The sequence below is a fragment of the Scyliorhinus torazame genome, chromosome X (assembly GCF_047496885.1).
Source record: "Scyliorhinus torazame isolate Kashiwa2021f chromosome X, sScyTor2.1, whole genome shotgun sequence".
NCBI lineage: Eukaryota > Metazoa > Chordata > Chondrichthyes > Carcharhiniformes > Scyliorhinidae > Scyliorhinus > Scyliorhinus torazame.
This window is the reverse complement of record NC_092738.1, coordinates 40,605,801-40,629,101: the sequence shown is the minus strand read 5'-3', so window position 1 is coordinate 40,629,101 and position 23,301 is coordinate 40,605,801. Positions and strand designations below refer to the sequence as shown.

Sequence of the window (23,301 nt, the reverse complement as noted above, 5' to 3'; positions counted from 1 at the left end):
TCCCTTAGTGTCCAAAGATGTGCAGGTTAGGTGGATTGGCCATGATAAATTGCCCCTTAGTGTCCAAAGATGTACAGGTTAGGTGGATTGGCCATGATAAATTGTCCCTTAGTGTCCAAAGATGTACAGGTTAGGTGGATTGGCCATGCTAAATTGCACCTTAGTGTCCAAAGATGGACAGGTTGGGTGGATTCGCCGTGTTAAATTGACCCTCAGTGTCCAAAGATGTGCAGGTTAGGTGGAATTGCCATGTTAAATTGTCCCTTAGTGTCCAAAGATGTGCAGGTTAGGTGGATTGGCCATGCTAAATTGTCCCTTAGTGTCCAAAGATGTACAGGTTAGGTGGATTGGCCATGTTAAATTGTCCCTTAGTGTCCAAAGATGTACAGGTTAGGTGGATTGGCCATGATAAATTGTCCCTTAGTGTCCAAAGATGTACTGGTTAGGTGGATTGGCGTGTTAAATTGTCCCTTAGTGTCCAAAGATGTACAGGTTAGGTGGATTGGCCATGATAAATTGTCCCTTAGTGTCCAAAGATGTGCAGGTTAGGTGGATTGGCCATGCTAAATTGTCTCTTAGTGTCCAAAGATGTACAGGTTAGGTGGATTGGCCACGATAATTTGTCTCTTAGTGTCCAAAGATGTGCAGGTTAGGTGGATTGGCCGCGATCAATTGTCCCTCAGAGTCCAAAGTTGTGCAGGTTAGCTGGATTGACAATGCTAAATTGTCCCTTAGTGTCCAAAGATGTGCAGGTTAGGTGCATTGGCCGTGTTAAATTGTCCCTTAGTGTCCAAGGATGTGCAGCTTAGGTGGATTGGCCATGTTAAATTGTCCCTTAGTGTCCAAAGATGTACAGGTTAGGTGGATTGGCCGTGTTAAATTGTCCCTTAGTGTCCAAAGATGTGCAGGTTTGGTGGATTGACCGTGTTAAATTGTCCCTTAGTGTCCAAAGATGTGCACGTTAGGTGGATTGGCCATAATAAATTGTCCCTTAGTGTCCAAAGATGTGCAGGTGAGGTGGATTGGCCATGCTAAATTGTCCCTTAGTGTCCAAAGATGTGCACGTTAGGTGGATTGGCCATGTTAAATTGTCCCTTAGTGTCCAAAGATGTGCAGGTTAGGTGGATTGGCCATGTTAAATTGTCCCTTTGTGCCCAAAGATGTACAGGTTAGGCGGATTGGCCATGTTAAATTGTCCCTTAGTGTCCAAAGATGTACAGGTTAGGTGGATTGGCCATGTTAAATTGTCCCTTAGTGTCCAAAGATGTACAGGTTAGGTGGATTGGCCATGTTAAATTGTCCCTTAGTGTCCAAAGATGTACAGGTTAGGTGGATTGGCCGTGTTAAATTGTCCCTTAGTGTCCAAAGATGTACAGGTTAGGTGGATTGGCCATGTTAAATTGTCCCTTAGTGTCCAAAGATGTACAGGTTAGGTGGATTGGCCATGTTAAATTGTCCCTTAGTGTCCAAAGATGTGCAGGTTAGGTGGATTGGCCTCATAAATTGTCCCTTAGTGTCCAAAGATGTGCAGGTTAGGTGGATTGGCCATGTTAAATTGTCCCTTTAGTGGGCGGGGGGGGGATGTTGGCATGTCATCAGAGGGCCCGACCCGGTATTCTCCGCGGCCTCCGCGATTCTCCGCCTCCGACGGGCGGAGTTCCCGATGCCGCGGTTCACTTGTGCTTTTAACACCGTGAAACCGGCGCCGTGGCTGCTGAGGGGGAGCGAGGGGGGACGGAGAGTGTCCAACATCGCCACAGTGTGCTAGCCGCTGTGCCGCTGGCCAGGGGGCTACTGCCGGGGCCGGGGGGCTTCTGCCAGGGCCGGGGGGCTTCTGCCAGGCCCGGGGGGAGTAGCGGGGGGGGGGGGCCAGGAGGTGGGCTGCGGGGTCGGGGTGGACGGGCACGGAGCACCATTGCTGCAGCCGGCAAGGCAGCCATGCAGCTGCGCACACCGCTGACTGCCCGCTGTGAGCTTCGGGCCTCGGGTCATTTAGGTGTCCCCGCCCCCCCCCCAGGCCACCAAAACCACCCCGCCCCACCCACACCTGCCGCCCGCTACGTGCCCTCTACCCCAGCATATACATCAGCTGTATGGGCCGCTCCAGCACAACCAGTGGCATCTTGTTGACTGGGATGAGTGTGTGTGGGGAGTGTAATGTGTATGTGCGGCTGGGATGAGTGTGTGTGGGGAGTGTAATGTGTGTGTGCGGCTGGGATGAGTGTGTGTGGGGAGTGTAATGTGTGTGTGCGGCTGGGATGAGTGTGTGTGGGGAGTGTAATGTGTGTGTGCGGCTGGGATGAGTGTGTGTGGGGAGTGTAATGTGTGTGTGCGGCTTGGATGAGTGTGTGTGGGGAGTGTAATGTGTGTGCGGCTGGGATGAGTGTGTGTGGGGAGTGTAATGTGTGTGGGGCTGGGATGAGTGTGTGTGGGGAGTGTAATGTGTATGTGCGGCTGGGATGAGTGTGTGTGGGGAGTGTAATGTGTGTGTGCGGCTGGGATGAGTGTGTGTGGGGAGTGTAATGTGTGTGTGCGGCTGGGATGAGTGTGTGTGGGGAGTGTAATGTGTGTGTGCGGCTGGGATGAGTGTGTGTGGGGAGTGTAATGTGTGTGTGCGGCTTGGATGAGTGTGTGTGGGGAGTGTAATGTGTGTGCGGCTGGGATGAGTGTGTGTGGGGAGTGTAATGTGTGTGGGGCTGGGATGAGTGTGTGTGGGGAGTGTAATGTGTGTGCGGCTGGGATGAGTGTGTGTGGGGAGTGTAATGTGTGTGGGGCTGGGATGAGTGTGTGTGGGGAGTGTAATGTGTGTGCGCGGCTGGGATGAGTGTGTGTGGGGAGTGTAATGTGTGTGCGGCTGGGATGAGTGTGTGTGGGGAGTGTAATGTGTGTGCGGCTGGGATGAGTGTGTGTGGGGAGTGTAATGTGTGTGCGGCTGGGATGAGTGTGTGTGGGGAGTGTAATGTGTGTGTGCGGCTGGGATGAGTGTGTGTGGGGAGTGTAGTGTGTGTGTGAGGCTGGGATGAGTGTGTGTGGGGAGTGTAATGTGTGTGTGCGGCTGGGATGAGTGTGTGTGGGGAGTGTAATGTGTGTGTGCGGCTGGGATGAGTGTGTGTGGGGAGTGTAGTGTGTGTGTGAGGCTGGGATGAGTGTGTGTGGGGAGTGTAATGTGTGTGTGCGGCTGGGATGAGTGTGTGTGGGGAGTGTAATGTGTGTGTGCGGCTGGGATGAGTGTGTGTGGGGAGTGTAATGTGTGTGGGGAGTGTAATGTGTGTGCGGCTGGGATGAGTGTGTGTGGGGAGTGTAATGTGTGTGTGCGGCTGGGATGAGTGTGTGTGGGGAGTGTAATGTGTGTGTGCGGCTGGGATGAGTGTGTGTGGGGAGTGTAATGTGTGTGGGGAGTGTAATGTGTGTGCGGCTGGGATGAGTGTGTGTGGGGAGTGTAATGTGTGTGTGCGGCTGGGATGAGTGTGTGTGGGGAGTGTAATGTGTGTGCGGCTGGGATGAGTGTGTGTGGGGAGTGTAATGTGTGTGTGTGGCTGTGATGAGTGTGTGTGGGGAGTGTAATGTGTGTGTGCGGCTGGGATGAGTGTGTGTGGGGAGTGTAATGTGTGTGTGCGGCTGGGATGAGTGCGTGTGGGGAGTGTAATGTGTGTGTGCGGCTGGGATGAGTGTGTGTGGGGAGTGTAATGTGTGTGTGCGGCTGGGGTGAGTGTGTGTGGGGAGTGTAATGAGTGTGTGCGGCTGGGTTGAGTGTGTGTGGGGAGTGTAATGTGTGTGTGCGGCTGGGATGAGTGTGTGTGGGGAGTTTAATGTGTGTGTGCGGCTGGGATGAGTGTGTGTGGGAGTGTAATGTGTGTGTGCGGCTGGGATGAGTGTGTGTGGGGAGTGTAATGTGTGTGTGCGGCTGGGGTGAGTGTGTGTGGGGAGTGTAATGTGTGTGTGCGGCTGGGATGAGTGTGTGTGGGAGTGTAATGTGTGTGCGCGGCTGGGATGAGTGTGTGTGGGGAGTGTAATGTGTGTGGGGAGTGTAATATGTGTGTGCGGCTGGGATGAGTGTGTGTGGGGAGTGTAATGTGTGTGTGTGGCTGGGGTGAGTGTGTGTGGGGAGTGTAATGTGTGTGTGCGGCTGGGATGAGTGCGTGTGGGGAGTGTAATGTGTGTGTGCGGCTGGGGTGAGTGTGTGTGGGGAGTGTAATGTGTGTGTGCGGCTGGGATGAGTGTGTGTGGGCAGTGTAATGTGTGTATGCCGCTGGGATGAGTGTGTGTGGGGAGTGTAATGTGTGTGTGCGGCTGGGGTGAGTGTGTGTGCGGAGTGTAATGTGTGTGTGCGGCTGGGATGAGTGTGTGTGGGGAGTGTAATGTGTGTGTGCGGCTGGGATGAGTGTGTGTGGGGAGTGTAATGTGTGTGTGAGGCTGGGATGAGTGTGTGTGGGGAGTGTAATGTGTGTGCGGCTGGGATGAGTGTGTGTGGGGAGTGTAATGTGTGTGTGTGGCTGGGATGAGTGTGTGTGGGGAGTGTAATGTGTGTATGCCGCTGGGGTGAGTGTGTGTGGGGAGTGTAATGTGTGTGCGGCTGGGATGAGTGCGTGTGGGGAGTGTAATGTGTGTGTGTGGCTGGGATGAGTGTGTGTGGGGAGTGTAATGTGTGTGCGGCTGGGATGAGTGTGTGTGGGGAGTGTAATGTGTGTGGGCGGCTGGGATGAGTGTGTGTGGGGAGTGTAATGTGTGTGTGGCTGGGATGAGTGTGTGTGGGGTGTGTAATGTGTATGTGCGGCTGGGATGTGTGTGTGTGGGGAGTGTAATGTGTGTGTGTGGCTGGGATGAGTGTGTGTGGGGAGTGTAATGTGTGTGTGCGGCTGGGATGAGTGTGTGTGGGGAGTGTAATGTGTGTGTGGCTGGGATGAGTGTGTGTGGGGTGTGTAATGTGTATGTGCGGCTGGGATGAGTGTGTGTGGGGAGTGTAATGTGTATGTGCGGCTGGGGTGAGTGTGTGTGGGGAGTGTAATCTGTGTGTGCGGCTGGGGTGAGTGTGCGTGGGGAGTGTAATGTGTGTGTGTAGCTGGGATAAGGGTGTGTGGGGAGTGTAATGTGTGTGTGTGGCTGGGATGAGTGTGTGTGGGGAGTGTAATGTGTGTGCGGCTGGGATGCGTGTGTGTGGGGAGTGTAATGTGTGTGTGTGGCTGGGATGAGTGCGTGTGGGGAGTGTAATGTGTGTGTGCGGCTGGGATGCGTGTGTGTGGGGAGTGTAATGTGTGTGTGTGGCTGGGATGAGTGTGTGTGGGGAGTGTAATGTGTATGTGCGGCTGGGATGAGTGTGTGTGGGGAGTGTAATGTGTGTGTGTGGCTGGGATGAGTGTGTGTGGGGAGTGTAATGTGTGTGCGGCTGGGGTGAGTGTGTGTGGGGAGTGTAATGTGTGTGTGCGGCTGGGATGAGTGTGTGTGGGGAGTGTAATGTGTGTGTGCGGCTGGGATGAGTGTGTGTGGGGAGTGTAATGTGTGTGTGCGGCTGGGATGATTGTGTGTGGGGAGTGTAATGTGTGTGTGTGGCTGGGATGAGTGTGTGTGGGGAGTGTAATGTGTGTGTGTGGCTGGGGTGAGTGTGTGTGGGGAGTGTAATGTGGGTGTGTGGCTGGGATGAGTGTGTGTGGGGAGTGTAATGTGGGTGTGTGGCTGGGATGAGTGTGTGTGGGGAGTGTAATGTGTGTGTGTGGCTGGGATGAGTGTGTGTGGGGAGTGTAATGTGTGTGTGCGGCTGGGATGAGTGTGTGTGGGGAGTGTAATGTGTGTGTGCGGCTGGGATGAGTGTGTGTGGGGAGTGTAATGTGTGTGTGCGGCTGGGATGAGTGTGTGTGGGGAGTGTAATGTGTGTGTGTGGCTGGGGTGAGTGTGTGTGGGGAGTGTAATGTGTGTGTGGGGCTGGGGTGAGTGTGTGTGGGGAGTGTAATGTGTGTGTGCGGCTGGGATGAGTGTGTGTGGGGAGTGTAATGTGTGTGTGCGGCTGGGATGATTGTGTGTGGGGAGTGTAATGTGTGTGTGTGGCTGGGATGAGTGTGTGTGGGGAGTGTAATGTGTGTGTGTGGCTGGGGTGAGTGTGTGTGGGGAGTGTAATGTGGGTGTGTGGCTGGGATGAGTGTGTGTGGGGAGTGTAATGTGGGTGTGTGGCTGGGATGAGTGTGTGTGGGGAGTGTAATGTGTGTGTGTGGCTGGGATGAGTGTGTGTGGGGAGTGTAATGTGTGTGTGCGGCTGGGATGAGTGTGTGTGGGGAGTGTAATGTGTGTGTGCGGCTGGGATGAGTGTGTGTGGGGAGTGTAATGTGTGTGTGCGGCTGGGATGAGTGTGTGTGGGGAGTGTAATGTGTGTGTGTGGCTGGGGTGAGTGTGTGTGGGGAGTGTAATGTGTGTGTGGGGCTGGGGTGAGTGTGTGTGGGGAGTGTAATGTGTGTGTGCGGCTGGGATGAGTGTGTGTGGGGAGTGTAATGTGTGTGTGCGGCTGGGATGAGTGTGTGTGGGGAGTGTAATGTGTGTGTGCGGCTGGGATGAGTGTGTGTGGGGAGTGTAATGTGTGTGTGTGGCTGGGATGAGTGTGTGTGGGGAGTGTAATGTGTGTGTGGGGCTGGGGTGAGTGTGTGTGGGGAGTGTAATGTGTGTGTGGGGCTGGGGTGAGTGTGTGTGGGGCGTGTAATGTGTGTGTGGGGCTGGGGTGAGTGTGTGTGGGGAGTGTAATGTGTGTGTGTGGCTGGGATGAGTGTGTGTGGGGAGTGTAATGTGTGTGTGGGGCTGGGGTGAGTGTGTGTGGGGAGTGTAATGTGTGTGTGGGGCTGGGGTGAGTGTGTGTGGGGAGTGTAATGTGTGTGTGTGGCTGGGTGAGTGTGTGTGGGGAGTGTAATGTGTGTGTGGGGCTGGGATGAGTGTGTGTGGGGAGTGTAATGTGTGTGTGGGGCTGGGGTGAGTGTGTGTGGGGAGTGTAATGTGTGTGTGCGGCTGGGATGAGTGTGTGTGGGGAGTGTAATGTGTGTGTGCGGCTGGGATGAGTGTGTGTGGGGAGTGTAATGTGTGTGTGCGGCTGGGATGAGTGTGTGTGGGGAGTGTAATGTGTGTGTGGGGCTGGGATGAGTGTGTGTGGGGAGTGTAATGTGTGTGTGTGTCTGGGATGAGTGTGTGTGGGGAGTGTAATGTGTGTGTGTGGCTGGGATGAGTGTGTGTGGGGAGTGTAATGTGTGTGTGTGGCTGGGATGAGTGTGTGTGGGGAGTGTAATGTGTGTGTGCGGCTGGGATGAGTGTGTGGGGAGTGTAATGTGTGTGTGCGGCTGGGATGAGTGTGTGTGGCGAGTGTAATGTGTGTGTGTGGCTGGGATGAGTGTGTGTGGGGAGTGTAATGTGTGTGCAGCTGGGATGGGTGTGTGTGGGGAGTGTAATGTGTGTGTGCGGCTGGGATGGGTGTGTGTGGGGAGTGTAATGTGTGTGTGCGGCTGGGATGAGTGTGTGTGGGGAGTGTAATGTGTGTGTGCGGCTGGGATGAGTGTGTGTGGGGAGTGTAATGTGTGTGTGCGGCTGGGATGAGTGTGTGTGGGGAGTGTAATGTGTGTGTGTGGCTGGGATGAGTGTGTGTGGGGAGTGTAATGTGTGTGTGCGGCTGGGATGAGTGTGTGTGGGGAGTGTAATGTGTGTGTGTGTCTGCAGCCTGTCAGCCTCCCGAGTGTCTGTCACGGACCCGGCCAATCCCGCACCGTTTCCACTGGAATCGATTGTGTTCCACGTGGCCCCGGTGCTGGCCCTCCACTGTCGCCTAATCACCAGTTTTGTTGTCGTGAAAGTTGACGAATTCTGCCCCGGCATCAACACTTAGTCTCAGGAACGGAGAATCTGGCTGCTTGTCTTCCCCAAACATCCTCCCAACAAGTGGATGAGCTGAATGGTGGAATTGTTTTTTTTGAAACTCTTTATCTCTCACCAGGGATGGCCTTTGCCCTGCTGACCTCGGTGGCCCCAATCTATGGACTCTACACCTCATTCTTCCCTGTTGTGCTGTACATGCTTTTTGGAACAGGACGGCATGTATCCACAGGTACGGTCTTTGTTCCCAGGTTACACCATGGATGAGGTTTATGTTCCGAGACAGAATCGCAGGGAATGCCCTCATGCTCACCTGTATAAAGGAGGCTGGTGGGGCCGACTTGAACATCACTCTGTGTGACAGGGCAGTCGAGGAATTGCATCATGTGTACACATTGGAGTGAATGGAATATGGATGTGACGGTGCCTGACCAGGCCCCAATTTATATTCGCAAACCAAACGATAAACCCCAACAATAAAATTGTGAGGAAACGATACTTCGTTCCAGGAATGATTCTACTGACACAGAGGGACCTTTTATATTAAACAAATATTATTATAAACACAGGAGTAAACACATTAACATCACAAAAAGTCGTTTTTCAATTAACAGTTAAACAATTCTTAAAACAAAAGGAAACACCTGAACTCATTTACATCTTCTCTACCTCCAATTAAGCAAATCCCATTGCAGGTCAAAAGCCACTTGTAAATAAAGTTAGCAAATACGGGGATACTTGCTGTACTATTGTGTAGAGATTGCCTTTCAGTAAAGTAGAGAGAGAGCTAAGGGCAGCACGGTAGCACAGTGGGTAGCACTGTTGCTTCACAGCGCCTGGGACCCAGATTCGATTCCCGGCTTGGGTCTCTGCCTGTAATGGGATGTGGGCATCACTGGGTGGACCAACATTTATTGCCCTTGAACTGAGTGGCTTGCTCAGTCATCTCAAAGGGGCATTTGACAGTCAACCACATCTGGAGTCACATGTAGGCCAGACCGGGTAAGGACGGCAGATTTCCTTCCCTAAAGGACATTAGTGAACCAGATGGGTTTTTAAGGCAATCGACAACGGTTTCAATTGTCATCATTGGTGAGGCACGGTGGCAAGTGGTTAGCACTGCTGCCTCACAGCACTAGGAACCCAGGTCCAATCCCGGGTTTGGGTCACTGTGCGGAGTCTGCACGTCCTCCCCGTGTGTGCGTGGGTTTCCTCCGGGTGCTCCGGTTTCCTCCCACAGTCCAAAAATGAGGAGGTTAGGTGGATTGGCCATGATAAAAAGAATTGTCCCTCAGTGTCCAAAGATGTGCCGGTTAGGTGGGGTTACTGGGATAGGGCGGGCAGTGGGCCTAGGTAGGGTGCTCTTTCAGAGGGTCGGTGCAGACTCGATGGGCCGAATGTCCTCCTTCTGCACTGTGTCGATTCTATGGATTCTATGGTATTGGGTTCACATTAAACTCGATGGACCGAATGTCCTCCTTCTGCACTGTGTCGATTCTATGGATTCTATGGTATTGGGTTCACATTAAACCATCTGCTGTGTTGGGATTTGAACCCAGGTCCCCAGAACTTTATCCTGGATCACTGGATTACTCGTCCAGTGGCAATACCACTGCACAATCGCCTCCCCGTCCAAAATGCCCGAGGGTAGGCGGTAAGAGGGTGCGAGTGCCATGGTCAGACATACTGCAGAAGGCAAGGGCAAACCCCTGCCAACATAGTCATGGACCAACCCAGAAGTCCATTGTCACCAACGCCCATTCAGGGCATGGTGACTGATGAGAGAGGTTGAGGGATCAACGTTGGCCCGGTAACCAGGGAGATCTCCTCTGTTTTTCTTTCACTCCCACCTGAACAAGTAGCTGGAAGAGAGACAGAAGATTGAGAAGGCAGCACTCTGTGTGCTATACTGCAGAGTTATCCAAGATGGTGAGCCCTGGTCTCTCTGCTTTGAAGCCCATCGTCTTCTGATGCAGGTGGAAATGGTACCCACTGGGCCATTTCAAGATAAAATGGAGCCTAAATTGGAGGGAAGAGTGAGCGTTGTGTTTCTGCTTTGTATCAGTGCTGGTTAGGCACCAGCCCTCACTGTTAACCATACATTTCACTCTTGCTAGGTACTTTTGCTGGGATTAGTTTGATGACTGGTTCTATCGTTGAGCGTTTGGTGCCGCAGAAAATGGGGTGGAACATAACAAGCGTAGGAGACCCAGAGCTCGAGAAACAAAGAATATCCGTTGCATCAGCAGTGGCCTTCCTCTCTGGGCTTATGATGGTAATTGCTTTCACTCTTCCTCCTCTTTCTGTTATTCCCCATCCTCTCCAGATGGTGCTGAGGTTTGCCGGGGTTTCGTTTGACAAGCTCCACCACCCTCCTATGCCTTGAGGCCAAACAATGAAAGTCATCTAATCTTGGCGACCTCGCAGCCTTGCTCTTCCCTGATATTTTTGGATGATTTCTGTTAGGGATCACTGCCAGAGGCAAGGGGACTCATTGCTGCTCATTCACCTGCCAGTCCAGGGTTACTGTGGCCACTGGAAGCTCATAGCTGTTGATGAGAATTGAAGATCATCCAGGCGCCACAGCTCTCCCCCATCAGGAGTGGTGGCCCTCGTAAGGGAGTCGCTGCTCAGGAACCGCACTTCCGCCAATTTCTATTCCGGTGGCTGGCGGAGCGGCGGGCTGTGGATGCCGGGGTGACCAGAATCTGGGACATGCTGGGTGGCGGAGGGGCGGGCTGGCTGACACCCCACGAGCTCGCTGAGCGCGGTGTCTGTCTGGCGCGCAGCCAGTGCCATCCAAGGCCTCAAGACGGCCGTGCCCGGCCCCGCGGGCACACTGGAGCTAGAGGCGGCCTGGTTGTGAGGTTGGCATCCCCGCTGAGCGGACACCTGCTCGGACGGAATTCCACATTGGTCCCAGGCCCCGGTGCACCCGCCGGGCGCCGGCGCCCCACAGCCGCCTGGTGGAAATCCCCTCCGGGCCTCTGGGCACCGCGCGGAGGGGTTTCCTGTCCGGCCTGCTGCTGCACACCTTCCACCTCCTTTACCTGGCCCGCCCTCCCCACACGCGTCCGGCAGCGGAGCTCCCTGCTGGGGGGCCTCGACCGAGGTGTCCTCCCCATAGAACTGGGGGAGCTGGGGGGGAGGGTGCTGCCCGCGGCAGTGCCGCCCGATCACAGAGTCTATCACTTCTCGGCCTCCCCACAGACCTGCCTCTCCCGCGGCCTGGTGGAGACCGTGGAGCGTGTCCATGTTGTCTGTCCTCGGCTGCTCTCCCGCTTTGATTTCTCGACCACGTTGTTGTTGAGGTTTTCTTTGCGCTTCAGCCCCACGCTCCTGATCTACGGACACCCGGTGCGGCGGGGGGGGGGGCGGGGAAGGCGGAGGGTCTCCCCGTGAACCTGCTCCTGGGCCGGGCCAAACTTCCCATTTCTAGGTCCAGGCAGCGGGCGACTGAGGGGGCCGTCCGGCCCGGCTGTCCGCCCCTCTCCCGCGGCCTGGGTGGCGGCCGGGGGTCCCTGGAGCGGGGGCAGGCGCTGTCCACGGGCACACTCGAAGCTTTCCGGGCTCGCTGGGCCCCGCAGGGCCGGACAGGAAACCCCTGCCGGACTGACCCCGATTCTCACACTTTCATTTGACGGCTTTTTGTTAAGGTTTCGTTTCTCCTTTTTGTTCTTTTTGGGTTGTGCTGCGCCCGGCGTTTTGGAGTCCACCCCCTTTTCTTTCTCCCTCAGTTACTTTGTGTTCTTTCACTCAGTTGCTCCAATAGGCATCATGCAGCACACTAGTCCCCTGCTGCATGGAGAGAAATGTGGCCGGGCTTCACCTCACAGGAGGGGAAAAAAAACAACACAAAAAAAGAGAAAAAATGCCTTCTTTTGCCCTAAATTTATAATTTATAGTAGTAACACCTTATAAAAGGTGCCTGGGCTGGAGATGTGCAGATTAGGTGGATTGGCCATGATAAATTGCCCTTAGTGTCCAAAATTGCCCTTAGTGTTGGGTGGGGTTGCTGGGTTATGGGGATAGGGTGGAGGTGTTGACCTTGGGTAGGGTGCTCTTTCCAAGAGCCAGTGCAGACTCGATGGGCCGAATGGCCTCCTTCTGCACTGTTAATTCTATGAGAGTTTTAGCTATGAAGAGAGATTGGATAGACTAGGGTTGTTTTCCTTGGAGCAGAGGAGACTGAGGGGGGACGGGATTGAGATGTATAAAATTATGAGGGGCACAGATAGAGTAAACAGGAAGAAACTTTCCCCTTGGTGGAGGGGTCACTGAGCAGGGAGCAGAGATTTAAGGTGAGGGGGCAGGAGGCAATCGGCACGGTAGCACAGTGGTGAGCACTGTGGCTTCACAGCTCCAGGGTCCCGGGTTCGATTCCCGGCTTGGGTCACTCTCTGTGCGGAGTCTGCACGTTCTCCCCGTGTCTGCGTGGGTTTCCTCCGGGTGCTCCGGTTTCCTCCCACAAGTCCCGAAAGACGTGCTGTTGGGTGAATTGGACATTCTGAATTCTCCCTCTGTGACCCGAACAGGTGCCGGAATGTGGCGACTAGGGGATTTTCACAGTAACTTTATTGCGGTGTTAATGTAAACCTGCTTGTGACAATAATAAAAATGATTATTATTATTATTGAGGGGATGTGAGGAAAAACGTTTTTCCCCAGAGGGGGGGTGGGAGTCTGGAACTCGCTGCCTGAAAGGGGGGTGGAGGCAGAGACCCTCAGAACATTCAAGAAGCATTTAGATGTGCGCTTGTGATGTCAAGGCAGACACGGCTAAGCGCTGGGAAATGGGATTAAAATAGTTAGGTGGGTGTTTCTGACTGGCGCAGATACGATGGGCCGAATAGCCTTTTCTCTGTTCTAGACCTTTATGACTCGGTGGACATCCGGTTGGTTAAATAAAGAGAAGCTTCCGCATAAAATATACATACTGTCTTCCTTCACTGTGTACATGTAGAATGTCTCTGTGAATCAGTGTGTGCGTGCTCCCAGTCTCAGTGTTCACATTGTGCCGACATGTTCCTTTCTCTTCTAGGTCTGTATGTTTGTCCTGCAGCTGGGATTCCTGTCCACTTACCTGTCAGACCCAATTGTGAAGGCGTTTACCAGCGGCACTGCTTTTCACGTCACCATCTCCCAGCTCAACACCATGCTCGGACTGCGGCTGCCCCGGCTCACAGGACCCTTCACCATATTTAAGGTTAGCATTCATGCCAGGCGAATGCCCCGCATTTGCCCGGCTCCTACTCCTGTACCTTTAGCATGACCTCTCGAAATACCACTTGCTTCCCATTGTCCAATGACAAGATATTCCCAGCTCAGAAACAGGCCATTTGGCCCTCCTGGTCCGTGCTGGTGGTTCAGCTCCACACAAACTTCCTCCCACCGCTGCTTTATCTCAACTGCCAACATAGCCTTTCTTCCACATGTTTATCTCGCTTCCTTTTACATGCACCCAGGCTATATGCCTCAATCATTCCTTCTGGTAGCGAGATCAAGTATCTGGTTGAAATTCTCCTGAATTTACTGTTGAATTTCCTGGGGCGATACGGTGGCACAGTGGTTAGCACTGCTGCCTCACAGCGCCAGGGACCCGGGTTCAATTCCGGCCTTCGGGTCTGTGTGGAGTCTGCACGTTCTCCCTGTGTCTGTGTGGGTCTTCTCCGGGTGCTCCGGTTTCCTCCCGCAGTCCAAAGATGTGCAGGTTAGGTGGATTGGCCATGTTAAATTGTCCCTCAGTGTCCAAAGATGTGGAAGTTAGGTGGATTGGCCATGTTAAATTGTCCCATAGTGTCCAAAGATGTGCAGGTTAGGTGGATTGGCCGTGATAAATTGTCCCTTAGTGTCCAAAGATGTGCAGGTTAGGTGGATTGGCCATGTTAAATTGTCCCTTAGTGTCCAAAGATGTGCAGGTTAGGTGGATTGGCCGTGATAAATTGTCCCTTAGTGTTCAAAGATGTACAGGTTAGGTGGATTGGCCATGATAAATTGTCCCTTAGTGTCCAAAGATGTGCAGGTTAGGTGGATTGGACATGCTAAATTGTCCCTTAGTGTCCCAAGATGTACAGGTTAGGTGGATTGGCCGTGTTAAATTGGCCCTTAGTGTCCAAAGATGTGCAGGTTAGGTGGATTGGCCATGATAAACTGCCCACAGTGTCCAAAGATGTGTCGGTTAGGTGGATTGGCCATGTTAAATTGTCCCACAGTGTCCAAAGATGTGCAGGTTAGGTGGATTGGCCATGATAAATTGTCCCTTAGTGGCCAAAGATGTGCAGGTTAGGTGGATTGACCATGTTAAATTGTCCCTCAGTGTCCAAAGATGTGCAGGTTAGGTGGATTGGCCATGATAAATTGTCCCTTAGTGTCCAAAGATGTGCAGGTTAGGTGGATTGGCCGTGTTAAATTGTCCCTTAGTGTCCAAAGATGTGTAGGTTAGGTGGATTGGCCATGTTAAATTGTCCCTCAGTGTCCAAAGATGTGCAGGTTAGGTGGATTGGCCGTTAAATTGTCCCTTAGTGTCCAAAGATGTACAGGTTAGGTGGATTGGCCGTGATAAATTGTCACTTAGTGTCCAAAGATGTACAGGTTAGGTGGATTGGCCATGTTAAATTGTCCCATAGTGTCCAAAGATGTACAGGTTGGGTGGATTGGCCATGATAAATTGTCCCTCAGTGTCCAAAGATGTGCAGGTTAGGTGGATTGGCCGTGTTAAATTGTCCCTTAGTGTCCAAAGATGTGCAGGTTAGGTGGATTGGCCATGATAAATTGTCCCTGAGTGTCCAAAGATGTGCAGGTTAGGTGGATTGGCCATGTTAAATTGTCCCTCAGTGTCCAGGCATGTACAGGTTAGGTGGATTGGCCATGTTAAATTGTCCTTTAGTGTCCAAAGATGTGCAGGTTAGGTGGATTGGCCGTGCTAAATTGTCCCTTAGTGTCCAAAGATGTGCAGGTTAGGTGGATTGGCCATGTTAAATTGTCCCTTAGTGTCCAAAGATGTACAGGTTAGGTGGATTGGCCATGCTAAATTGTCCCTTAGTGTTCAAAGATGTGCAGGTTCGGTGGATTGGCCATGTTAAATTGTCCTTTGTGTCCAAAGATGTGCAGGTTAGGTGGATTGTCCACGATAAATTGTCCCTTAGTGTCCAAAGATGTGCAGGTTAGGTGGATTGGCCATGTTAAATTGTCCCTTCGTGTCCAAAGATGTGCAGGTTAGGTGGATTGGCCATGATAAATTGCCCATAGTGTCCAAAGATGTGCAGGTTAGGGGGATTGGCCATGCTAAATTGTCCCTTAGTGTCCAAAGATGTGCAGGTTAGGTGGATTGGCCATGATAAATTGCCCATAGTGTCCAAAGATGTGCAGGTTAGGTGGATTGGCCATGTTAAATTGTCCCTTAGTGTCCAACGATGTGCAGGTTAGGTGGATTAGCCGTGTTAAATTGGCCCTTAATGTCCAAAGATGTGCAAGTTAGGTGGATTGGCCGTGATAAATTGTCCCTTAGTGTCCAAAGATGTGCAAGTTAGGTGGATTGGCCATGATAAATTGTCCCTTAGTGTCCAAAGATGTGCAGGTTAGGTGGATTGGCCATGATAAATTGTCCCTTAGTGTCCAAAGATGTGCAGGTTAGGTGGATTGGCCATGATAAATTGTCCGTTGGTGTCCAAAGATGTGCAGGTGAGGTGGATTGGCCATGATAACTTGTCCCTTAGTGTCCAAAAATGTGCAAGTTAGGTGGATTGGCCATGTTAAATTGCCCCTTAGTGTCCAAAGATGTGCAGGTTAGTTGGATTGGCTATGTTAAATTGCCCCTTAGTGTCCAAAGATGTGCAGGTTAGGTGGATTGGCCATGTTAAATTGTCCCTTTGTGTCCAAAGATGTGCAGGTTAGGTGGATTGGCCATGATAAATTGTCCCTTAATGTCCAAAGATGTGCAGGTTAGGTGGATTGGCCGTGTTAAATTGTCTCTTAGTGTCCAAAGATGTACAGGTTAGGTGCCATTCACTCACTATCCACCATGGGTAAACTTCAGGAGCCCTGTGGAGATGTAAAAAGATTAAAGTTATAACAGTCTGATATAACGATCACTTGATGCTGAAATAACTTTAATTCGTGAAACCAATTGAAAAATTTTAAATCCCCTCAAGTGTTAAAATCTGTTGCCCCTCCAATTTTTTGAAGGAGTAGAGGATGTGTGTGAGCGTTGCGGGGGGGGGGGGCCCGCGAATCACGTTCATATGTTTTGGTCCTGTCCAAAGCTAGGGGAGTACTGGAAGGAGGTGTTTAGGGTAATTTCCAAGGTGGTGCATGTGAAACTGGACCCGGGTCCCCAGGAGGCCATATTCGGGGTGTCGGACCAGCCAGGGTTCGAAACGGGAGCGGAGGCAGATATCATAGCCTTCGCCTCGTTGATCGCCCGAAGGCGGATCCTGCTGGGTTGGAGAGCAGCCTCTCCACCCTGAGCCCTGGCGTGGCGGGGGGACCTGTTGGAATACTTGACCCTTGAGAAGGTTAAGTTCTAACTGAGGGGAAGCTTGCAGGGGTTCTACAAGTCATGGGCACTATTTATTAGTGGATAACATCGAACTGGATAACATCGAACATTAGTTGGGGGGGCGGGGGAGGAGGGGGTATAATCAGGGTGACTATGGGTAATCCCTGATTCCTTTTTGTCATTTGTTTATGTAAACATGCGGGTTGAGGTTTGGGGGTCGGTGGGTAGATGGGATCGTTGTTATTATGGGGACTGACATATCTTTATTGTTTATTGTTGATGGGTGTAAATTCGGGAGAAAATGTGAAAAAGGAGAATAAAAGTATATATTTTTTTTAAATAAAATCTGTTGCCCCCTTCCTCCTGCCATCAAAAATGGGACCTGCTGGAAATGGGGCGAGGGGCAGCATGTGGCACAATGGTTAGCACTGCTGCCTCACGGCTCCAAGGTCCCGGGTTCGATCCCGGCCCGTGTGGAGTTTGCACATTCTCCCCGTGTTTGCGTGGGTTTCGCCCCCACAACACAAAGATGTGCAGGGTGGGTGGATTAGCCACGCTAAATTGCCCCTTAATTGGAAAAAATTAATTGGGTACTCTAAATTTAAAAAAAAGAAATGCGGGCGAGATCTCCACATCCCACCCGCCGTTTTCAAAGGTGTCTGGACTTGGCGTAACTCTGAGAAAATCTGACCCGCAATCTGTACTATAAATTTAAAGACCTTTGTTTGGTCAGCCCTAAGCCTTCGCTTCTCTGAAGAAAAAAAAGCCCCAATCAATTTGGTCTTCCCTGATAATTATAACCTCTCGGATCTGGTATTGTTCCTGCAAATGTTGTTTGCACTTTCTCGAGGACCTCTGTATCCTTTTTTCGATTTTGGAGACCAGAACCGTGCACCGTGTCCTGAGTGTTGTTTAACCAAGGCTCGATAAAAGTTAACAGAATGTCTCTGCTTTTGAATTGTACCCATTTAAAAATCAACCCCAGTGCTTTGTTTGCATATTTATGGCTTTCAATGATTTGAAAATCTCGACGTACATGCTGCATGACTCAGCAGGAGGCAGGAAGTGATACATGAGCAAATATCAGGCTAAGCTTTGCTTCATTTTCGCTGTAAGTAGCGGGACTACTGTCAGGGCAGATTCCACCCCCCATTCTCCTTATGGCAGCTGTTCTTGTGAAGGGAACCAAACTAGAATGTGAAGGAGCAACTAACCTCCCACAATATGCCAATGCCAGCTTTCTTTGGATATGGGCACTGCCCGTGGTTTGTACGTCTTGTAAAATCGGGGCTACAACACAGAAATATGACCTCCTAACCTGGCCACCCTCACGAGGCCAATGCCTTTCGGAGGTCCCGTCGCAGCAATTTGACTTTTATGTTTCCAGTTCATTCTTTTCCTGTGCGAGGGTTGACTGCTGTTTGTTCTCACGCCGCACGCCAGGGTGGTTTGGCATCTTGAAATTCATTGGCTTCTCTTGGCAGATTCAAAGTGTGGTAGCGAGCGGGAGGTGGGCAAAAGGTGCCAGCGTTCCCAGCTCAGTGCCATTTTCTAGTTGAGAGCCCGATGATCACTGGTGCGCCAGGGAGCAATGGGAGGTGGGCATTCATTGGTGGTTGCCCAGTGTGAGCTCCTGACTTCAACCATGCGATCGTGGGGGTTAGTGGCCAATTGGAAGCTGGCCTATCCCCAAATGAAGACAAAATCCCTGAATCATCCTTTTAAATTGTGAGGGGGGGGGGGGGGGGGGGGGGGGGGGGGGAGCTTTTTATCACTGGATGGAAGCTGGGATGACAATTGATAGGTTCCCGATGCCTGCTGTCGCTGGAGAGGTAGGAAAGGAGATGGAACAACACTAAATCCCAGGCTGGCCAACATTCCACAGTCAGGAAGGCCTGAAATGGAAGAATAGAGGAGATTTTCCACAGATCAGGAAAGTGCGCGTTCCACCCTGTCTTGGTTCCCGGGATTCTCCGGTGCCCGAGCCACGTGTTTCTCTACGCCGTCAGGAAGGGGTGCGCTGCCAGTGGGAGCACCGCCAGTGAACGGCCGGAGAATTCCGGCTATTGGTTGGGAAATCACTGTTTAGTTTGAGGATTGTCCTGATAGGCTCCCCTGGTGTCTGTGGGGAGCGTTGAGGTGAAGTCATCTCTGTAAATGAGCAAGCAGTTTGTGGTCCATGTTCTGAGTGCCATTGGTCTGGGGATGTACTTACCTGTGGCCAGGTCACCTGGTCAGGGAATGGTGCACAGTGTGAAGCAATGAAAAAACAGAGGACGCCTTCGGAACAAAAAAACTACATCAGATGAAACCAAAAGGGTGAAAGTTTTTTTTAACCAACCAAAATAACTTTCCTTTCTCTTTAGACACTGGCGTCAATAATTGGAGCTCTCTCCATGACCAACATTGTCGAGCTGATTATTTCCCTTACCTGCCTCAGCGTGCTTATTCCGACGAAAGAAATCAGCAGCCGCTTCAGGGAGAAGCTTCGCACTCCCATCCCTATCGAGATGATCATGGTGAGGGAATAGGCGCATGCACCATCAGCGCTTACCCCTCGTGAGATAGACAGTGTACGATTCCACAACTTCAGACTGGAAATGTACAGCTCAACACTTCAAGACCATGAGTTTAATGTATGCAATTCCGACGAGGATGAGGCTATTCAGTCCTTCAGGCTTTCAATTCCAGCATGGTTCATCCGTATCTTAACTCCCAATTTGGTTCCAGACCCCTTAGCATCCATAGAAAAATAGTCCATAGAATCCCTTCAGTTTAGAAGGAAGCCATTTGACCCGTCGGGCCTACACCGGCCCTCTGAAAGAGCACCCTACTTATGCCCGCTCCCCCGCCCTATCCCTGTAACCCCACCTAACCTGTACATCTTTGGACACTAAGGGCAATTTAACACGGCCAATCCACCGAACCTGCACATCTTTGGACACTAAGGGACAATTTAGCATGGCCAATCCACCTAACCTGCACATCTTTGGACACTGAGGGACAATTTAACACGGCCAATCCACCGAACCTGCACATCTTTGGACACTCAGGGACAATTTAACATGGCAAATCCACCTAACCTGCACATCTTTGGACACTAAGGGACAATTTAACACGGCCAATCCATCTAACCTGCACATCTTTGGACACTAAGGGACAATTTATCATGGCCAATCCACCGAACCTGCACATCTTTGGACACTAAGGGACAATTTATCATGACCAATCCACCTAACCTGCACATCTTTGGACACTAAGGGACAATTTATCATGGCCAATCCACCTAACCTGCACATCTTTGGACACTAAGGGACAATTTATCATGGCCAATCCACCTAACCTGCACATCTTTGGACACGAAGGGACAATTTAACATGGCCAATCCACCTAACCTGTACATCTTTGGACACTAAGGGACAATTTAACATGGCCAATCCACCTAACCTGCACATCTTTGGACACTAAGGGACAATTTAACATGGCCAATCCACCTAACCTGCACATCATCTTTGGACACTAAGGGACAATTTATCATGGCCAATCCACCTAACCTGCACATCTTTGGACACTAAGGACAATTTATCCCTTTCTAAGATTCTGCCACCCCTTGTTCTGGACTGTCCTCCCTGCACCCCTACCAGAGGAAACATTTCCTCTCTAACTGCCTTCCTGAATCCCTTTAACGTTTCAAACACCCCTATCAGATCACCCTCAAGCATCTGTACTCGGGCCCTCCTCATGCAGGCCCGCCTCATAACTTACCTCTCAAAGCCCTTTCCCCACAATAACACAGAGCTCCATTGGAATGTGGGACCTAGCCTTCAACACACCTCCGATAGGTCTCTTTATGAATTCAATCTCTCCAAGCTGGTTCTTAAACTACACGGGTTCTAGTGGGGTCGTGTCAGAGAACGTGACAGCAGCAGTGCTGTCAGAACACTTCCTGCGTGCACAGGGGCACAATAATAATAATCTTTATTAGTGTCACAAGTCGGCTTACATTAACACGGCAATGAACTTACTGTGAAAAGCCCCTAGTCACCACATTCCGGCACCTGTTCGGGTACACGGAGGGAGAATTCAGAATGTCCAATTCATCTAACAGCACGTCTTTTGGGACTTGTGGGTGGAAACCGGAGCACCTGGAGGAAACCCACGCAGACACGGGGAGAGCGTGCAGACTCCGCACAGACAGTCACCCATTTTTGAGGCAACATTAGAAATATACTCAGAGACCGGAACTGTCCGGTCGTTGTGATTCAATCTTCTTGTTGGCTTTGCACCCCCTCCTCCCCCGCCCCCCTCCCGCCCATGGCCCTCCCGACGATGTGGGATGGCTTCAATGGGAAAAGTGGCGGGAAGATAGAGAGGCAGACCAGATAATTCTGCCCAGAATGTGGTGTTGAGCAAATAATCTGTTTTTCTGATGGAGGTTGGGGGGTAAATATTGGCCTGGACACTGGAGATAACTCCCCTCTGCCCTCCACCCCGATCTTCAAAACTGTACCATGGAATCTCTCGCGTCCACCGAAGGAGCAGGTGCAGCCTTGGCTTTCATGTCTCACCTGACGTGCGGCACCCCCAACAATGCAGCACTCCTGCCGTGCGTCACCGCAGCGCCTGCCTCCATTTTTGTGCTCAAATCTCTGGAGTAGGGACTGAGCAGTGAGAGTGCTAACCACTGAGCCTTGGCAAGCTGGAATTGGTAATTAAGTGGCCTTTTGCCGGCTTCTGGTCCGTGAGATGTTTGGATGTGTTAAGTTCTGGAATTAATCCGAGTGTCGGATCTAACCATGTGCTTTGCTTTTCACAGATTATCGTGGCCACGGCGATCACCTTTATGGCATCTCTTGATGAATGCTACAATGTCCAGGTAGTGGGAAATATCCCCACAGGGTGAGCTCCTCTTTCTCCGGACGATTAGAGACACAGCAAGGAATGGTGTGCGGCGGTTACTACAAGTGAATAATTGGGTTTTGTGACTCCTGCCCATTGCCGGCAGGTGGCAGTGCCAGGAGGAGGTAGTGCCAGTGGGCAGTGTTGGTTGGGGGGGGGTGGGGTTCTTCCTCTGGGGAGCAACATGGGGAGGGGGGGGTTAATTTTCAGTGCCGAAGATCGGGGCGTCCTTTAAAAACGTCACCCCAATCTCTGGAAAACCGATGATATTCCCGGAGCCTGCCTTGCCTGCATGATGTTGTGGAAACACCTCCAGCATTTATTTTTGTCTAAGTACTTGAAAATATGGTGAGAAAAGGCAGCATTGCAGCCAACACATAGCATAAAAACCCAGAAACCTCCACCAGTTATCTGGGTGAATTTTTGTACTAAATTCAATCCTATCATTTAGGCTGTAGTTCTAGGCCCATTTTCATGGAACTCGTATGGATATGAGGATACTGACAGTGGTGTGGTTGGGTGGGTAGGGGGATCTACCCGAGCTTTTCTCTCAGTATCACTTCAAAGTTAAGAAGGCCAACGAATCAATGGCCCTTCTGTGGTGAAAGAGCTGTGATTTAACCCGGGATCTCAATATGCTGGGGCTCAGGACTTGACTTTCCAGTTTCCACAGGGCCTTCTTGGGAGTACAGCCTGTCTCCATCCCAAAACAAGATCAATAGTGTCGGAAGGAGAGCCCCCAAGAGAGGGGTATCCCAGAGCAGGAGTTTCCTTGTCCTGGCATGGGCATGGCATGTTTGGGACTCACCTGAGAGTTCAAGTTTGGGGCAGGACCTGAACCCCAAAAGACCAACATTTGAGGCCTTTTTATTGGGGATCAGTGCAACGTTTTGCCAGGGAAAGGGGTGGTGTGAGAGAAAACGTTCAAATTAGCACAGTAAGCCGTAATTTCCAGCCTCTTCCAAGCACCTCAGATGTGGCCCCCATGCCTGCTTATCACCACTGTTTAAATTAGACGCCTCTTCCTTGGCCTGTGAACTTTGGCAGTCAGGTCAGATGTTGCATCACCCTAATGTCAGAATCAATGGTCCGTGACCTTTTGAAGCCGCAAGGTCTTGTCTGAACCTTTAAATTGAAAATAATTTAGATTGATTTTTTTCAGTTTTTAATTGAATTTGAATTTTAAAAACCTTTACTGATATAAATTTTTAAAAGTGGCCAAAAGGGCCCAGCAGATACCCCGAGCTCATTTTAAACTCAGTCTATCACTATGATGCAGTCACGTACAATGATGTGTCAAACCCTCGTGGAGGTAGCCCAGGTTAACCCCCTCTAGGGGCCTCCCAAATTCCTCTCTGTCCTCCACTCCCAGTTATGCTGTGCCCTCAGTCAGGCCTGCCCCTCGGAACCATTTCCCTGAAACACCCACGTTTCAGTGTTTAATAAATGGAACATTGTGTTGCAAATGGAATGGGAGTGGAAGATTCCGGAATGTTTCTCACCCACGGTAGCTCTCCAAACCCATGCTGAAAATTCTGACTGAAGTGTGTAGGGCAGGGACTGAAATTGCCACTGTGGCTCAGAGTGCTGCTCCACCAAGCCGATCAAAATGCTACCAGGACCGCAGCATTCGAGCACTGGAAGCCTATTTGTGGAAACTGCAATAGACGTCGAACTGGGATGTCCTTTCCACACCCTGACATGGCAAGATGGGCTAGGGAAGGGAGCAAAAATAAATTCTCAAAGGAAGCACTCGTTTCGATGTTGCTCACGTTCAAGACACTTGTCGGTTAGTCACTTAGCCGCCAATGGATCCTCGCCCGTTTCACATGCTGCTGCCCAAGACCGACACTTGAGTGCAGAATGAGTGGTCGATCCACTGTGTCCAATTAAGCCCTGCTCCCGAAGACCAACCTTACCCACCCTATTGCCTTCTTAATGAAAGTGTTAGCTGGAAGCGATGGATAGGAGGCCTCTGAGCTTGTCTGAGGGGGCAGCATCACAGCAAATCATTTGTCAACCATTACCTGAGGGAGTCCCATTCAGCTTCTCAGCCCTCCCCCTGTGAACACA

General features: G+C 51.4%; 1 protein-coding gene across 1 annotated transcript in view; it reads left to right on the top strand.

Annotated features, from left to right (window-relative positions):
• LOC140405354 (solute carrier family 26 member 10-like) overlaps window positions 1-23,301 on the top strand; it is a 221,125-nt gene that overhangs the window by 8,217 nt on the left and 189,607 nt on the right. The window contains 5 exon segments of the mRNA XM_072493662.1: window positions 7,955-8,065; window positions 9,951-10,108; window positions 12,874-13,038; window positions 18,696-18,848; window positions 21,146-21,228. Coding sequence (XP_072349763.1) covers window positions 7,955-8,065; window positions 9,951-10,108; window positions 12,874-13,038; window positions 18,696-18,848; window positions 21,146-21,228 — 670 coding nt within the window.